The sequence below is a fragment of the Chiloscyllium plagiosum genome, unplaced genomic scaffold (assembly GCF_037043375.1).
Source record: "Chiloscyllium plagiosum isolate Xiang-an unplaced genomic scaffold, Cpla_swu_hap1 HiC_scaffold_8, whole genome shotgun sequence".
NCBI lineage: Eukaryota > Metazoa > Chordata > Chondrichthyes > Orectolobiformes > Hemiscylliidae > Chiloscyllium > Chiloscyllium plagiosum.
Window position 1 is genome coordinate 52,615,285 of NW_028270146.1, and position 19,688 is coordinate 52,634,972.

General features: G+C 38.0%; 1 protein-coding gene across 5 annotated transcripts in view; it reads right to left on the reverse strand.

Annotated features, from left to right (window-relative positions):
• The window catches only part of sos2 (son of sevenless homolog 2 (Drosophila)), a 104,846-nt gene that overhangs the window by 15,019 nt on the left and 70,139 nt on the right, over positions 1-19,688 (reverse strand). For all 5 annotated transcript variants that reach the window (XR_015757901.1, XM_087989844.1, XM_087989843.1 and 2 more), the window contains exons 13-19: positions 19,089-19,192; positions 18,229-18,451; positions 15,229-15,348; positions 8,749-8,911; positions 6,430-6,547; positions 1,295-1,467; positions 1,067-1,183 (exon numbers count right to left, since the gene is read on the reverse strand). Coding sequence is in view for 4 of the 5 variants with exons in the window: in XM_087989844.1 (XP_087845970.1) it covers positions 1,067-1,183; positions 1,295-1,467; positions 6,430-6,547; positions 8,749-8,911; positions 15,229-15,348; positions 18,229-18,451; positions 19,089-19,192 (1,018 nt within the window). In the remaining variant the exon portion in view is untranslated. The remainder of the gene's footprint in view (positions 1-1,066; positions 1,184-1,294; positions 1,468-6,429; positions 6,548-8,748; positions 8,912-15,228; positions 15,349-18,228; positions 18,452-19,088; positions 19,193-19,688) is intronic.

Consider the following 19,688-nt stretch of genomic DNA (forward strand, 5'->3'; position numbering starts at 1 on the left):
TAAAAACAAATTGTGGGCAACTAACCTGTTTGAGATTTTTTTGATGCGGTAATAGAGAAGGTTGAAAGTGTAAAGTAGTTGATATGGTATACATGGATTTCAAGAAGTGTTTTATAATAGATTATGATATATATTATATATAACATGTATAAAATATAATAGAATTTCCAGCAAAGTTGAACTCCATGGAATAAAAACTAAACAGTGACAACACAGATACAAAATTAGCTAAGTTACAGGAAACAAAATAGTGGTGGATGGCTTGTATGTAGAATGAACTGCCAGAGGAAATGGCGGACGCAGGTACAGTAACAACATTTAAAAGCCATTTGGACAGCTACATGAATAGGAAAGGTTGAGGGGGATATGGGCCAAATACAGGCAAGTTGGACTGGTTTAGTTTGGGAAACTTGGTCAGCATGGATGAGTTGGATCGAAGAGTGTTTCCATGCAAATGACTCTAATACTCTATGGTAAGCCTATGGAATTCTCTATCACAGAAAGCAGTCAAGGCCAAAACATTGAATGTTTTCAAAAAGGGTTTGGATATAGTTCTTAGGGCCAAACGGATTAAACCCTCCAAAGAGTAACCCACCCAGACCATTTCCCTCTGACTAATGCACCTAACACTATGGCCAATTTAGCACAGCCAATTCACTTGACCTGCACATCCTTGGACTGTGGGAGGAAGCTAGAGCACCTGCAGGAAACCCACTTAGACACGGGGAGAATGAACCAACTCCACATAGACAGAGGCTGGAATCGAACCTGGGTCCCTAGTGCTGTGAGGCAGCAGTGCTAACCACTGAGCCAAATGCCGCCCCAAATGCTATGGGGAGAAAGCAAGAACAAGGTAGGATCGAAGGCCAAATAGTTTACTCCTGCACCTATTTTCTACATTGCTGTATTTTTAAAAAGTGAATTAAGCAATAATGTTTAAATGTAAAACCAAGTGGCATACTTATCGACTTTAAGCCAATACCCTCAAATGAATGCAAATTGACTGATGTTCTTCTCCTCAACTAATGCGACTACTAAAACAAAATCAAAATTATGGGCAACTTACAAAGCGTGGTGGCTGTTTGCAGTTTCGTGGTTCAATTACCAATGATTTGTTGAACAAATAGTCTGTAAACTCTTTTTCATTTCTGTTCTCCATTGGATTCAGATTTTCAAAGAATTTCTATGCATTAACACAAACAGATCTTTAATGACTTTGTGAACTATGTAAAAAATTTATTCTAAAACTGGTAATAAAGGATGAACTTTATGAAAGAAGCACCAAAATAACTACCTTTATGTCAGTCTCCACTTGTAGGCAGTAGGGCTGATTCTGATACTGTTGAATTTCGCCCGTGATTTCAGCTACTTTCCTTCGTTTGCTAAAATTTATTAGTTCTTTCCCGCATCGTTTTAGAAAATCTGGATTCCCCACTTCGGTTTTAAGAATATTTGTCAAGTAAATACCTTTGATCAGAAACAATTCATAAACATTGGTCTTAAAACTTGTCTCCAATATACTTAACTAATTATAAAATAAACTTATTTGGAAGCAACACCTTTTGAAGTGCTTAGGCTTACAAAATTATGAGGGGCATGAATAGGATAAATAGGCAAAGTCTTTTCCCTCGGGTCAGGGAGTCCAAAACTAGAGGGCATAGTTTTAGGGTGAGAGGGGAAAGATATAAAAGAGACCTAAGGGGCAATGTTTTCACACAGAGGGTGGTACGTGTATGGAATGAGCTGCCAGAGGATGTGGTGGAGGCTGGTACAATTGCAACATTTAAGAGGCATTTGGATGGGTATATGAATAGGAAGGGTTTGGAGGGATATGGGCTAGGTGCTGGCAGGTGGGACTAGATTGGGTTGGGATATCTGGTCGGCATGGACAGGTTGGACTGAAGGGTCTGTTTCCATGCTGTACATCTCTATGACTGTAGGTGGTTGTGGAGCAGGACCATAAGACACAGAATTTCTAGCAAAAGGTTACAGTATAATGCGGTTGAAATATATTAAAAAACTGATATTAAGTCTCACCTTTTTGAATGGTTTTCCTAGTTTTGGTTTGTTAATATGTAAATCCCAGAACTCCTTTGAAATCACATTCTCAAGATAACTTCTGATTTTCTAACAAAATGTGTCATCTCAGCTCAGACGATGTATTAAAGGTGTGAGAATAATGTCTGTCTGTGTCCCAACCTTGAGACAGACTGGTTCGATTTCTGAATTGGGATTTACAGAATCTTACATGAATTAACTGTGTCTCAGAGAGGGTGCCGAATGTTCTCAAAGGAGAGAGGGACCAGCAGGAGGGCATTGTACATATTGGTACCAATGACATAGGAAGAGAAAAGGATGAGCTTCTGAAGGGAGAATATAGAAAGTTAGGCAGGAATTTAAAAATGAGGTTCTCGAGGTTAGTAATATCTGGATTACTCCTAGTGATACGAGCTAGTGAGGGAATAAGAGGATAGCACAGACGAATACATGGCTGAGGAGCTAGTGTATGGGGGAGAATATTCCTGGAACTACATCCTGGGAGGTTATTTGGGTGGAACTCAGAAATAATATAGACCCCCTAATAGTCAGCGGGAAATTGAAAAACAAATTTTTAAGGAGATTTCAGTTATCCCAAACAATAATACGGTGGTTATGGCAGGGGATTTTAACTTTCCAAACACAGACTGGGTCTGCCATAGTGTTAAGGGTTTAGATGGAGAGGAATTTGTTATGAGTGTACAAGAACATTTTCTAAGTCAGTATGTTGATGTACCTACTAAAGAAGGTGCAAAACTTGACCTACTCTTGGGATATAAGGCAGGGCAGGTGACTCAAGTGTCGGTGGGAGAGCATTTTGGGGCCAGCAAACATAATTCCTTCAGTTTTAAAATAGTGATGCAAAAGGATGGTCCAGATCTAAAAGTTGAAGTTCTAAATTGGACGAAGGTTAATTTTGATAGTATGAGACAAGAACTTTCAAAAGCTGATTGGTGCAGATGTTCGCAGGTAAAGGGATGGCTGGAAAATGGAATGCCTTCAGGAATGAGATAACAAGAGTCCAGAGACAGTATATTCCTGTTCGGGTGAAAGGAAAGGCTGGTAGGGTAGAGGAATTGAGGGTTTAGTTAAGAAAAAGGAGGAAGTATATGTCAGGTATAGACAGGATAGATCGAGTGAATCCTTAGAAGAGTATAAAGGAAGGAGTATACTTAAGAGGGAAATCAGGAGGGCAAAAAGGGGACATGAGATAGCTTTGGCAAATAGGGTTAAAGAGAATCCAAAGAGTTTTTACAAATACATTAAGGATAAAAGGGTAACTATGGAGCGAATAGGGCCAGCAAGGCAAAGATCAGCAAGGCAACCAATGTGTGGAACCGCAGGAGATGAGGGAGATACTAAATGAGTATTTTGCATCAATGTTTACTGTGAAGAAGGACATGTAAGATATAGAATGTGGGAAACAGATGCTGACATTTTGTAAAACGTCCACATTACAGAGGAAGAAGTTCTGAGTGTCTTGAAACGCATAAAAGTGGGAAGCTGGGAAAGTGATTGCTGGGCCCCTTGCTGAGATATTCATATCATCGATAGTCACAGGTGAGGTGCCAGAAGACTGGAGGTTGGCTAACGTGGTACCATTATTGAAGAAAGGTGGTAAGGACAATCCAGGGAACTATAGACTAGTGAGCCTTGACTTCGGTGGTGGGCAAGTTGTTGGAGCGAATTCTGAAGGACAGGATTTACACATGTTTGGAAAGGCGAGGACTGATTTGGGATAGTCAACATGGCTTTGTGCGTGGGAAATCATGTCTCACAAACTTGATCGAGTTTTTTGAAAAAGTAACAAAGAGGATTGATGAGAGCAAAGCAGTAGACATGATCTATATGAACTTCAGTAAGGCGTTCGACAAGGTTCCCCAAGGGAGACTGGTTAGCGAGATTAGATCTCATGGAATACATGGAGAACTAGCCATTTGAATACAGAACTGGCTCGAAGGTAGAAGACAGAGGGTGTGGTGGACGGTTGTGTTTCAGACTGGAGGCCTGTGACCAGTGGAGTGCCACAAGGATCGGTGCTGGGTCCACTATTTTTCGTCATTTATATAAATGATGTGGATGTGAACATAGGAGATATAGTTAATAAGTTTGCAAATGACACAAAAATTGGAAATGTAGTGGGCAGCGAAGACGGTTACCTCAGATTACAACGGGATCTTGATCGGGTGGGCCAATGGGCTGAGGAGCGGCAGGTGGAGTTTAATTTCGATAAATGTGATGTGCTGCATTTTGGAAAATCAAATCTTAGCAGGATTTACAAACTTAATGGTAAGGTCCTAGGGAGATTCCTTGGAATGCAGGTTAATAGCTCCTTGAGAGAGTCACAGGTAGATAGGATAGTGAAGGCTGCATTTGGTATGCTTTCCTTTAATGGCCAGAGCATTGAGTATAGGATTGGGAGGTCATGTTGCGGCCTTACAGGACATTGGCTAGGCCACTTTTGGAATATTGCTTGCAATTCTGGTCTCTTTCCTATCGGAAGGATGTTGTGAAACTTGAAAGGGTTCAAAAAAGATTTACAAGGATGTTGCCAGGGTTGGAGGAATTGACATATAGGGAGATGCTGAATAGGCTCAGGCTGTTTTACCTGGCGTGTCGAAGGCTAAGGGGTGACCTTATAGTGGTTTATAAAATCATGAGGCGCATGGATAGAATAAACAGACAAAGTATTTTCCCTGGGGTCGAGGAGTCTAGAACTAGAGGGCATAAGCTTACTGTGAGAGGAGAAAAATAGAGAAGGGCCTAAGGGGCAGCATTTTCACACACAGGGTGGTGCGAGTATGGAATGAGCTGCCAGAGGAAGTGGTGGAGGTGGTACAATTGCAACATTTAAAAGGTATCTGGATGGGTATTTGAATAGGAAATGTTTGGAGGGATATGGGCCAAGCGCTGGCAAATGGGACTAGATCAGGTTGGGATATCTAGTTGGCGTGGACAAGTTGGACCAAAGGGTCTGTATCTGTGCTGTACATCTCTATGACCTTATGACTGTACGTTATGTATTTTTTGAACAAAATAAAATATAATTCTGCAAATACACATTCAATCCATAAACTTATATGTGTGTGCATGCAGGAGAGACAGAGTGAGTGTGTCTGTGAGAGTGTGAGTGAATGTGAGAGTGTATGTGTATGCATGGTAAAGTATGTGTGTGAGTGTGATGGGGTATAAGCCTGTGAGGGTGCGTGCATGGGTGTGATTGTGGGGCGTGTATGTGTGCCTATGAGAGAGGGTGTATGCTAGTTCAAGAGAGCGCATATAATGTAGTGGGGTCACCTATAGTGTGACATGAACCCAAGGTCCCGGTTGAAACCATCCTCATGGGTACTGAACTTGGCTATTAGCCTCTGCTTGGCCACTTTGCATTATTGCTTATCCAAAAGTCCACCTTGGAGAATGTCCCAGGCCGGTGAAGTATTCCCCGACTGGGAGGGAACACCCTTGCTTGGTGATTGTTGCGCAGTGTACATTCAACCATTATCGTAGCGTCTGCTCTGTCTCGCAAATGTACTATGCCCCAGGGCATGTCTCTCACACATTCTTTACCAAGCTTACACATACACGTACACACTCTCGCTCACATGCACTCACACTGACTCTGTCTCTCCGACACGCGCACACATATGTTTATGGGACTAATCTGTATTTGCAGAATTTTATTTTGCTCAAAAAATGCATAACCTCCAGTCAATCCATATAAGATTCTGTAAATCCCACTTTCGAAATAAAACCAGTCTGACTCAAGATTGGGACACAGAGTTACTTTAACCTCACACCTTTAATGCACTGTCTAAGCTGAGATGACACATTTTGTTAGAAAACCTAAAGTTATCTTGAGAATGTGACTTAAAAGGAGTTCTGGGATTTACATAATAACAAACTGAAACTAGGAAAACCATTCTAAAATGTGAAAGATTTTAAGTGCTTAATATATTTCAGCCGCATGATACTGTAATCTTTTGCTATAAATTCTGTGTCTTATGGTCCTGCTCCACAACCACCTGATGAAAGAGCAGCGCTTCGAAAGCTAGTGGTTCCAAATAAATTCTTTGGACTATAACCTGGTAATGTATGATTTTTAACTTTGGCCACCTGAGTCCAACACCAGCTCCTCCAAATTATAAAATAAGCAAGTCACTGATTTCAATGTTATTAATTATAAAAAGTGCAAACTAAGTTAGTGAGAAAAAAGACTTTGGGTAACAACCAACTTGACATTCTGTACAAGTTTTTATATATATTGTGTATGTAACGTAGCTAATGGAAATAATGTGCAGTCATTTACCAATACACTACAGAAGCAGGTATAATGCATAATACATTGTTAAATCACATCAAAATACTAAATTGATAATTAGTTGTATTACCTACCAAAGAAAGGCACACAAGGTGGATTTATTGACTTAAGTTTAGCTAGGTACTTCTTGAAATGGTCTTGACTTAGGTCCACTGCTTCTTCTAAAACTTTTTTCTTTCTCTCAGGCAATGCCTATGCAAAATATGTAATAAAAGGTGCTCCAATGTAGTTTAAAGAAATCAAGTGCTAGATAATTTTAAAAAATTACCGGGAAGTCAAATTCCTTTAAAACTGACAGTTATGATAGAAATTCAACATTTATTTGAATTAAAAGTAGTTTGTTTTCATTTTCTTATTAATAACAGCATCTCTGACATTGCACTCTGATTTTTCATACAGGATTCACATTTGTCAAACAAGAAAAGAGAATAGGTTTTTTTTTATTCCTAAAAGGACACAAGATAAACCGAAAACAGGGTACTTAGTTTAACCTCAGTGTTGGAAAAGCTTTTAAAAATATTAAAGCAAAATAATTACAGACACTTGAACAAATGTAGATTAATTAAGGAAAGTCAACACAGATTTGTTGAAACTAGATCATGCATAACTAATAGGTTTGTGCATTTTTTGGTGAGATAATGCGGGGGGGGGGGGGAGGTTGATGACGATAATGCAATTAAGTTGGTGTACATTCACTTTCACAATGGATTATAAGATAAAGCCATTAATAAAGTTGCAAAATTGGCAAATAATTGGTAAATAAAGTTTCAACAAATAAATGCATCGTCACAAATTTTAATAGGAAGAATAAGGAGGTAACGTGTTACTTGGAATTTGCAAGTCTAGGTAGGTAGAGGGGATAAGGAATCTCAGAATACAAACACACTGATTACAAAGTTATGCCACAAGTCAACAAGGTAAAAAAAAACAAAAAGTAAACCATTCATCTGATCTTATTTTTAGAGGCTCAGCATTTAAAAGTAAGGAGGTTATGTTAAATCTGTCTCCAACATTGCCTCGACCACACAGGGTATGGTGTATAATTCTGTTTTCCCTATTGTAGAAAGGATAGAGACATACTGGAGAGCGTACAGAGATGATTTATAGGGATAATACTAAAAGGGTGAGAGTATTTGAATCAATGAAGGATCAACAGGCTGGTCTCTTTTATCGTGAAAAGAGGATGAGATTTCAACATTATGAAAGATTTTGATAGAGTAATGTTTCTCTTGTAGCGAGAAGCTAACAATATAAAATAATAACCAAGACATCCAGAAAAAATTTCTTTCCCTTACATGATTTTGCTAGTAGAGGTGAATATAATAGTTCCATTCAAAGATAGACCACCACATGAAAAGAAAGCGGATTAGAGGGTTACAATGATTGGAATTAGATTAGTAAAGGTGGGAGAAGGCTCGAGTAAATCATCTATTTTGACATGTACTAGTTGAGCCAAATAGCCTGTTTCAATGACAATTATCCTGTGTTTAATCTCAGTCAGTTTAAAATCCACAAATTTCTCTCCATTCTGTGAAACACTGACCACTCTTAAATTTACACACATTGTAAAGACAAAATTAGGAACAAAAAAAGAGGGACACCACATCATCACAAACCACAAACAGACTCAGTGTCATTCAAAGAAGTTTTTAACTTTGTGCACATCAGATGCTATCAAGTGAGAACCTCAACCAGGCAGAAGTAACTGACTACATTATTCTTTTAAATCATAAGAAGGAGAATGTGCATGACACAACAACACAATCCCAGCTAAAATTGGGAACTTCTGAAAACATTTTCTCTTATTTAAACTCCCCCTCGCCTCTCCCTACCTCAAGCTGTTAGAGTTAATGTTGTATAATATTGAGCAAGGGTAGGAAGGAGGAAGGGACGAAGAAGAAAAATAAAGGAAAACACTTACATTAAGATTACATTACACTTAAATTAAAACACAAATTAAAAAAAAAATCACCTTAGCATCACCATCTTTTAAATCATTGACAAATAATGGTGAATAATGGTGAATGGTGAAACGCAGGAAGAACAAAATCAACAGAAAGCATTTTCTGAATTGTGCAACTTTCTCCAAGTAGCTGTTAATTGATCTGTTATTATAATGATATTTTATATACAGGTTCAAACTATAATTGGTCATTGTTGTACATACTGGATGAAAGATTCAGATTTATCAGATTTGTTCCATATAGGTCAATTACAAATAAGATGATTAACTGCCTAACATATATTAAGTGAATATTCAAATAGCAGCTGATAAATTGACTGACAGTTATATTTAAAAATGAACAGTGCTTTTTACTTGAATAATAGAAATAATTGCAAATATTAATTGATCAGGAGGTGCAAAACTAAAACAGTCCATGTAAAACACTCACCTCAAAAGTGTGATCCAGCCTATAAACTGGCACAGAGTTTACTGTACTGACAATTTCCAGGACACCATTAAAATTGTTGAGTTCCTGGAAAACTTGCAAGATCTCTATAATTCGACTTAAAACTGCTACTCTCTCCTCAAAGTTTTCTGCTTCTACAATACACCTACAGAAGGGAAAATAATAAATATTCACAAGTAGAAAACATGAAAAGTGTTGTGTCAAAAAATTAATATTTGTCTTGCTGAAAAACACATCAATCTCATCTGTTTTCTATACTGCAGGTGTAGTTAGCTATCAAAACCAGAGATTTTCCAAACGGGGCAAGTGTTGTAAAGATAGTAAATAGAGGTGCCTGATTACCATATATACTCAGTTAATAGTCAATCTTGTCTAAAAGTCCATCTTGACTTTTGCCAAAAAATTCCAACTTTTTTTACTTGCCATCTTCATTGTCAAAATCAACTTGTCCTCGTGCAAACCTGCTCGTTCAAAGGTAAATAGTCAGCTCCTCTTGTCTGCACAGAGTAATAAAAATATTTTGAGTCCTTTTGTGCTCAACATGGAGACGGGGTTGACAGGAACAGTCTCTGACTTTGCAACTCTTATAATCAGCTGAGGTACTGTTTGCAGCTTTTTAAAAAATATTCATTTATTGAAAACGAGATCACTGGCTGGGCCAGCATTTGTTGCCCACCTCCAAGTGCCCTTGGAAAGGTGTTGGTGAGAACTCCCAGGGCTCTCCCTCCTGACTCTACACTGGTGGCACATGACATACCCAGGGTAGTGATCATGTTGTCTGGGTCTTGTGAGTATGACTACATTAGGCGGTTTCTGCATGTGGAATAGCTCACCCAATTTTAGCACTAGCCCCCAGACGTTGGTGAGGAGAACTTGCAGAGTTAGTAGGGCTGAGGTTATCATTGTCATTCCGGTGCCTACGTTGATGCCAGAGGGCTTGCTTGATTTTAATCCTATCGTGAGATTTTTTTAAATGGGTTGATACAACTGAATATCTTTTTATGTCATTTCAGAGGGTGGTTGAGAGTCAACCACATTGATGTGGGTCTGCAGTCACAGACTAGACCAGACATAGATGAGAACCTCTGTCGCTAGCATGTTACCTGGGTCTCTGCATTATTAGTCCAGTGACAATAGCAAGAAAATGGAAGAGGATAAAGAAGAATACTTGCATACAATGGATTCTTACTTGACAAAATCTTGGTAGAGAAACAGAATCCCAAAACAAGCATATACTTTGAGTTCTTGGTAAAGAGTGGCTTACTGGCTTAAGTCTCCTTAATGTCCCACTGGACAGGACATGGTGTTTGTATACATAACATTAAAGTATGGAATAAGCTGCTGAAAAGTGATAGATTTATATATGTATATATTACCTTTTTAAGAAGTCAGATTTTCAAAATAGTGGTACATGAGTGTGGTTATTTTTGTGAAGGGTTAATTTAAGAAAAAACTAGGTCAGATAGTCCTTCTGGAACAGTAACCTGATCTATATGCATGAGAAAGTATTAGCCCCTAAGATGTTAACACTGAATGTTTCACGACAAGTGGAGGAAACATTGAAGGCCATTAGCTTGTCTTTAGAATAGAATAATCAAGGATTGAAAGTTCCAATGTGAGCTCTAAGGAGACCTGACTAGAGTCAGAAGAAAATATAACCTCTCTTCAAGGAAGAGTTTCATCCAGAACAGTTCAAACAATAATTTATCTCAATAGAAATGTTTAATTTGTGCAACTTCCAGTCCAGGAATATTTAGCTCGAAATTGGCTGGTTATCAGAAGCTCTCAGGTGTATGGTTATAATTGTAAGAAAACTTCACAGTTCACAAGAAACAAACTAGGGAGAATCAATTAACTCAAATTTGAAGTTTGACATGGAAATATAATTTCTCTTGATGAATTGTTACAAAGTGATGATGGTGGGAAATAGACTGAAACTTTGTTTTGGTGGAAAATTTAACATTTTTCGAACTGTGATTTATATCTACGTAGATTATTCTTTTTAGATTAGATTAGATTAGATTACAGTGTGAAAACAGGCCCTTCGGCCCAACAAGTCCACACCGACCCGACGAAGCGAAACCCACCCATACCCCTACATTTACCCCTTACCTAACACTACGGGCAATTTAGTATGGCCAATTCACCTGACCCTGCACATCTTTTGGATGGTGGGAGGAAACCGGAGCACCCGGAGGAAACCCACGCAGACACGGGGAGAACGTGCAAACTCCACACAGTCAGTCGCCTGAGGCGGGAATTGAACCCGGGTCTCAATTTCTGTCATGTTGTTTAAATAAAGCTCTGTAGCCCTACATAACTACCTACAATGAATGACCACCAAGTTTATTAAAATAAAGACAAATAATCTGTCAGGTGAAGTTTCATTCTATGATCTGACTTGTCTAGTAGTACCATCAGCTGGGATCATAACAGAAATACTTGACTTGAAACGTGGTCATGACAGGAGACTCCCAGGAGGATAATGAAGATATTTTAGAGATGTCATCAAAGCATAACCCTGAACAGGTTAAACATCCATCATTGCCTCATAACCAACCAAAATGGAGAAAGTTAGTTTGTGAAGGCACCAAAAACAAAGTATTTGTCAGATATATACTCAGGCAACGTCCAGACACTGGAGAAAGCACACAAATCATCAAACAATTTATCTATTTACCTCCCTGCATGTGACATGTCTGTAGATCGCACATTGAATCGATCAACCATTTCAGAACCCTCTGAACCCGAATGAAAGCAAATCATCCTCAATCTCAAGGGATTGCCTAAAATAATTTTTGTTTTTAAAAGGGTTATGGCTATAGATGCAATTTAAAGTGAGCAGTTTAATTTGGCTCCTATGTCTCTTTACTGTCTTATTCTTAACACTTTAGAAATTATGTTTAAAGGGAGCCAGCACAACCCAACATGTCACCAAAAACGTTTCCAATTATCAAACATAAACCCAGTTTCTGTGGAAATGCAGAAGGCAAGAAAGAAAAGTCAAGCCAGATAATATAACAGAACAAAATATTACAAAACTGGCGTTTAACCAGCCAAGTTAAAGTTTTTCAACTCTTCCAGTGGCTGTACCATTTTCTGTGTTGGACTATTATAATGACAAGAAATGCTCCCTTAAAAAATGTCTGATTGAACATAATCATGGAAGGCTGCAATTTTTTGATAGGACCATTGCATCAATAAACATCCAGATATTCTTACTTTCATTAAAATGATTCAGGATAATACGCTCAATCAAATTATTTTCCGATCCCAAGAGGACACAAAAAGCATCACTGTCGAGTCAAGGTACAGCACTTAATTGATGATCAATGATTCAACTACTCTAGCCAATTGTGATAACACCATAGCTTTCAGAGGTGCATTTTCTTCTGGTCTTTTTAATGAAGAAATGTTGAGACAGAGATGCCAATCAGTCTGCTCAAAGCCAATAAAGAAAACAGCTTGAGAGGCCTTGGGAATTTTTTTAAAACTTGGAACAACAGAAGCAGCTTGAATGGATGGGGTCAAGCTCCCACACAACCAGGATTTTTAATTTTAGCTTTCAGCAATTGCTGGGGTCTTGACATTGGATGTGGAAACTCCTATTCCTCTCTGTTACAGCTAAAAGCTGGGGTTCTCTTCCTGCTGCTAGAATTGCATGTGAGACAATCTAATTTACTGAATTTGCTTTTGCCAAATTTGCCTTTATTTATGGGATATTACTGTACTGGAATATTTGATTTTTTTTAGCATTTCAATAGTGTTATGGTTAAGCCAATTCTTTTACTTTAGTGTTACTTTGTCTGTATTTTAACAGTGTAAAAATAAAGTGCTTAAAGTCAAGTAGTTTGACCAATCAAATTGCATCTGGAATGCAATGTCTTATACTTACCTTTAAAATAAGAAGAGTTAGGGTCAAGGCTATCTTCTTAATATATTTTGAGGGAGTTTGGTCTGGTTCTTTTACACAATATAGAACATAGATAAATACAGCACAGAACAGGCCCTTAGGCCCACAATGTTGTGCTGAGATTTAATCCTAATGTAAAATATAGTAACAACCTATGCACCCCTCAACTCTCTGCTATCCATGTGCATGTCCAGCAGTCGCTTAAATGTCCCCAATGACTTCGCTCCCACCACCTCAGCTGGCAATGCATTCCATCATTGACAAGTCTCTGCGTACAGAACTTACCTCTGATGTCTCCTTTATACCTTCCTCCTAATATCTTCAAACTATGATTTCTCGTACTAGTCAATCCTGCCCTGGGGCAAAGTCTCTGGCTATTGATTCTATCCTCTCATTATCTTGTACACCTCGATCAGGTCTCCTCTCTTCCTTCTTCTCTCCAGAGAGAAACGTCTGAGCTTATTCAATCTTTCTTCATAAGACAAGCCCTTCAGTCCAGGCAGCATCCTGGTAAACCTTCTTTGCACCCTCTCCATAGCCTCTGTATCTTTCCTACAGTAGGGCGACCAGAAGTGGACCAAAAGTATTCCAAGTATGGCCTCACCAGGGACTTGTAGAGCTGCAGCAAACCTCGCAGCTCTTAAACGATCCCCCAGTTAATGAAAGCCAAAACACCATATGCTTTCTTACTAACCCTATCCACTTGGGTGGCAACTTTGAGGGATCTGTGTACTTGTACACCCACATCCTTCTGTTCCTCCATACTGCCAAGAATCCTGTCTTTAATCCTATATTCAGCATTCGAGTTCGACCTTCCAAAATGCATCAATCACTTTGCATTTATCCAGATTGAACACCTTCTGCCATTTCTCAGCCCAGCTCTGCATCCTGCCTATATCCCGCTGCAGTCTGCAGTAGCCTTCTATACTCTCGACGACACCTCCAATCTTTGTGTCATCTGCAAATTTACTAACACACCCCTCAACCTCCTCATCCAAGTCATTTATAAAAACTACAAAGAGCAGAGGCCCAAGAACAGAGCTCTGCGGGACCCCACTCAGCACTGTCTTCCAGGCAGAATACTTTTCATCTACAAACACTCTGCCTTCTGTCAGCCAGCCAATTCTGAACCAGATAGCCAAATCTCCCTGTATTCCATACTTCCTGACTTTATGAATGAGCCTACCAGGGGGAACCCTATCAAATGCCTTGCTGAAGTCCAAATACACCACATCTACTGCTCAACCCTTGTCGACCTGTCTTGACACCTCCTCAAAGAACTCAATAAGATTTGTGAGGCATGACCTGCCCCTCACAAAGCCATGCTGACTGCCTTTAATCACACTATGCTTTGCCAAATAGTCATAAATCCTATCCCTCAGAATTCTTTCCAAAACTTTGCTGACCACAGACGTGAGACTGACTGGTCTGTAATTGCCAGGAATTTCCCTATTACCCTTCTTGAAAAGTGGAACAACATTCGCCTCCTTCCAATCCTCCGGTACGACTCCCGTGGAGAGTGAGGAGACAAATATCCTCGCCAGTGGCTTAGCAACCTCCTTTCTCGCTTCATGGAACAGCCCAGGATACATCTGGTCTGGCCCGAGGGACTTATCAATCGTAATGCTTTCCAAACTTTCTAGCACATCATCGTCAACAATCTTGATCTGGTCAAGACTGTATCCCAGCTCCTCAAAGTTTTCATTTACAACAAGTTCCCTTTCCTTGGTGAAAACTGAAACAAAAAACTCATTTAACGCTTCCCCTATCTGCTCAGACTCCATGCATGAGTTCCCTCCGCTATCCCTGATCGGCCCTACCTTCTCCCTGGTCATTCTCTTATTCCTCATGTATGAGTAAAACGCCTTTGGGTTCTCCCTAATCCTTCTTGCCCAGCCTTTTTTGTGCCCCCTCCTGGCTCTCCTCAGTCCATTTCTGAGCTCCTTTCCAGCAAGCCTGTAATCCTCCAAAGCAGTGCTAGATCCTTGCTTCCTCCACCTTATGTAAGCTGCCTTCTTCCTTTTGATGAGAAGGTCCTTTGTTCTTGTCATCCAAGATTCCTTAATCTTACCCCTTCTTACCTGTCTCAGAGGAACAAATTTGTGCATCACTCGCAACTGCTCCTTAAATAGTCTCCACATGTCTGCTGTGCCCTTTCTGTGGAACAATTTCTCCCAGTCTGTACTTCCCAACTCCTGTCTGATAGCGTCATAATTTCCTTTTCCCCAATTAAATATCTTCCCTCGGTAACTGCTCCTTTCACTCTCCAAGGCTATGCTAAATGTGAGGCAGTTGTGACCACTTTCACCAAAGTGCTCTCCCACCGCAAGATCTGACACCTGAACAGACCATACTCCTTTAGTATTAACCCAAAGTGATAAAGACATTAACAAAACAGATTAGGTTCAGGTGGGAATTAATGGAACCATAGAAACCAAAGCTGTAAACATGCAGGTCTGAAAGTAATATTACAAACCTGTGGTTTTAAACAGTTACTTTCCAGGAACACAGTCACATTCATGTATACAGTAGATCAGCATTCTACTTACTTCTCAAACCACAGAGTAAGGTTTGTTGTATGTCGAATCATTTTCAGTAAATTTGGAGAATTTAACTCTTTGTTTTCTTTTGTCCAGACACTTCCCACGAGTTCAGATGGTTGAACAGCCCTGTTAAAAGAAATTAAAATAGAGAATATTGATTTGGAGATTTTAAAAATCATTGTCCAGAATCATAAGAACAAAGTCACATCTAATTATCAGGAGGTCTGAGAACAAAGTTTAGTTCCTCAAATTTTATTGAAAGACTAAAACATTTATGCTGTGGCTATTATTTTTCATTTTTACAGAGGTCTTAAAAAACAAACATCCAAAAGCACTTGAATATTATCCCAGTAAATAATTTTAATTGCTAGAGAAGGATAGAGTTTCAGTAATAACAATTTATGTCAACATTGATATTACAAGTTAGGCATGCACAAAATTGGAACAATTATTGTCTGGCCCCAATAACCCAATTGGAAATAATCATTAAATCAAATAATAGGAGAGACTTGGCTCAAACCCACTATGTTTGACTGCAAGCTGACCACTTCTGCATTACATCAACACACTTTTCTTAAAAATATAGACTGCTTACAGAAATAATAATACATTATAATTCAACCAACTATTTTATTGATGGTTCCCTTTTCATACACTTTATATGTTTGGAATTCATTCAGCTTTCTCATTAAGCTCGTATTATATGTGACATGAAGTGCATCTCAACCCCCTTCTACCCATAGCAATATAACAGGGAAAAAAATCTGACTTGAAACAATAATCAAGAAAGCAAGATTTTTAAAATTAAAATATAATTGCACAAGTATTATGCAGAACTGCAAGAATTTTGACATTACCTGTATTTTTAAAATGGATTATTACATTTTACTGTCAATTGACGTTGCAAGAGACTACCTTATAATCAAATACCATCTTCTGCAAAGTAAAAATTGTACAAAGGCTACTAAAATTATATGGGTTCACTACTGAATTAGCAGAAATTATTTTTGAACATACTTTTCTTCCTGCAAGTAGTATGTCTGAAAGGTGAACAAGGTAAAGGGAAGGTAAAATTGACATTGTCTGACCAGACCATAGGGCTGCTCCCTCATTAGAGACAGACTGGTGATGGTTTAACTTTCGGGTCAGCAAGCCTCAGGTGAGGGGAGAGGTTGAGAAGGAGAATCCTCAGCCAATGCGGGAACTGAACCCAAATTATTAGCAATCTGCATTACAAAACAGCCAACCAAACAACAGAGCTAGCCAACCCCCAACCAAGTGAATAAAACTATATGTAAACAAGTATTCAATTTTATTTATCTTTTCTCTCAAATAGTATCCACGTTTTAAGCAATTAGCTTATCACTTGTGCCATGATAGGTGAGCCATTTTAGGATCTATAGAAAATGATATTTAAGTGTAAGAATGTTTAAAAAAATTTAGAATTCTCACTTCATCGAGTTTTACAATTATTAATTCAAAAGGAATTTATTTGTTCATAAAAGGTAAAGTCGCCATAAGCCAGCAACTGAGCTGACTGACCTCTTTATTTCTTTATGTACTGGGCATTTTTTGTTTATTCATTTACGGGATAAGAGCATAGCTGGCTAAACCAGCATTTCTTGTCCATCCCTAATTACCCAGACGGCAGTTAAGAGTCAAGCACATTTCTGTGGTCCGGAGTCACATGTAAGCCAGACCAGGTAAGGATGGCAATTTCCTTCCCTGAAGGACATTAGAGAATCAGATGAATATTTCCAACAATCAACAATGGATTCATCGTCATCATTAGACTCTTAATTTCTAGATCAAGATATGCAAATAAGATATATATTGAAGTAAGTCTAACTCATTTTATGAATATCATTGTTCAGAATAAAATTCAAACAGAAGCAATAAGGCAATTGTTTTACCACAGAATCATTAAAACAAGATGGTGCTATCATTCATAGAAGAGCAGATGGCATTTGGGTCTCAAGAACTATAGATCAGGTGGTGGTGGGGCAAATGGAAACAGCCAGTTTCATTGAAAAGCTGTCAACTAACTGAATGGGACAAAGTCAGTAGGACATCCTTCTACTACCTGGAGAGAGAGACCAAAAAAATACAAGACATCATGTGTGAGGTCAGTCACATCAGTTATGTCTAAAACAGACATTAACCAAACGAGGGAGGATTAGTTCATCTAAAGCTCAGAGTTTACTAAACAAGCAGGCTATATTGCTAAAGTTAAAATAATGAACTTGCATTTATGATGTTCAAGGTGTCTCAAAGTATATCATTCGCAAAAAAAAGTAATCATTGTTGTCATCGAGTATGCATACAGCTAGGTCCCATAAATGGGATGAATAATCCATGAACTGTATTACTAATGTTGTACGTGAGAAATAGTTGACAAGAATGTTGGAAAAATCAACCTTACTTTTTGAATAGTGTCATGGAACCTATTAAATCCATTTTACTTTAATATCTCTTCTGAAAGTAAGCTAGTCATTAAGAATAGTATTATAAAAGTGTAGCCTGATTTTTTTGGACATCATGAAAGATTTGAAATTAGTTAAGGGGAGATTTGATTCTAACTATTACTAATTACAAACATCAATTGCCAGGTGAAACTAAAGCAACTGATAATTCAATTCAATTGTTTCAAAGTATTTTGAGGTAGTCTATTGAAGCACTGGATGAGGCCCTAACGTTATGTCCCAAGCCTATACTGTTCTGACATTTTCTAATACAGTAAACATGCTCAAAACCATTAACACTACTTTTAGAGACTTAAAAATACAAATCTAAAATTTGTATTTTTACAACTAATTACTGAGGAAGTATTGCATTAACAGTGAGCATGCCAATATGCAGGAAATTTCTGTTATTTAACTTGTCCTGGAAATTATTTGGTAATTATCTTTTGGATCTCATATTTCAACAACTGTATAAAGCGTTTGTGCTGAATTTTAATAAAATCCGAAGCTGAGATCCTTTACATTAGCTAAATTACTACTTTACCTGTAAAGGTCAGATTCTAAAAGTGTAAGCTGTCGTGCTATTTCAATTGGATGAAGAGTCATAAGATCGAATGTCTCAATTTGCCCGGGTCGACTAATATGCCATTCAATTTGAGGTAGTGGATCCGGAAAAGTAATAGCATGACTGATTCCATTTACTTGAGTTTGTCTCTTGCGGTTAATAATTTTTGTAATAGATTCTACCCACTTTTTCATGGCTTTCCCTGGAAAAATAAATATTAATTTGTATTATTCAGAATATAGATTTTAAAAACATTTTCAAACCTGAGCAATCAGGCATAAAGTAGCAAGGACGAATCCTGTCTGCATTGTTTAAATATTCATTAACACTTAGACTTGCATGGATTGATTTTCTCACTTGGGTTTAAACAGGTTGCTGGCACCACAGATGAGTCAACATATTCAACTTCTTACATTTAAGCCTTACAATGAGTCAGAGGTCCAAAGATATGACTCTCACAATGAGTTGATATTTCATACTATTGCTGTGGATTTACACATACGTGGACTTAGATAGGACTGCAGGAGGGCAGGGCATTACTGCATATAATATATAAACAAATTCTTTAAATAGTTTTTTTTTGAAAAGGGAAAACATACAAATAAAAGCATTCCAACAAAGAAAATTGAAGTTGCAACTAATGTAAAAGTTCTGGCAGAAAAGATCATAGGAAATTGACAAAAAACTGAGTTTTTCATACTACATTAATTCAGTTGAATAAATTAGTATTGAAGTAATACATTTACAGCAATGATATGAAACACCATAGATTCATCGGAAACTCTTTTTCCAAAAAAAAAAGCCATCCTCTAACAGATCTAATTTTCCATAATACACACCTTTTACACTTGAAATAAATGCTTCCAACCTATTAAGTAGCATGTTATCCCTCTCAAAGTCATAGAAATGATGTTCTACCCAATGTCGAAACACATTTAGCACCCTAAAAAAGAAAACGAGTTGTTAAACCAAATAATAAAACACCACAATACCCTTTAAGTTTAGATGCTTATCGGTAAAAATATACAACTTTCACACTGCTCTACAACTAACAATAATCTTTTAAACAGAAAGTACCAGCTACAATTATAAACTGAACAATCAAATGTGCTGCAACCATCTTGTGTCACCTGTATGCGCTCATTTGGAGCAGAATCTTTATCAACAAGCAGCTAAACATGACAATCATACCCTGTGGAAGAATCTACCCAACAACATCATGACAAATCTACCTCGTACTGTAAAATTGTTCCTTTATTTTACAACAGTTTTGTTGATACCAAGATGGATACTTAAGAAAGATCACACCATACAGTGTTTAACAACTTGCAGTTAGTTTAAAAGCACACATTTGTACCAATTTACTTCTTACACTGAAAAACAGAAACAAGGAAAATGCAACAATAAGAAATACAAAGAGTTCACTGGAGATTACACCA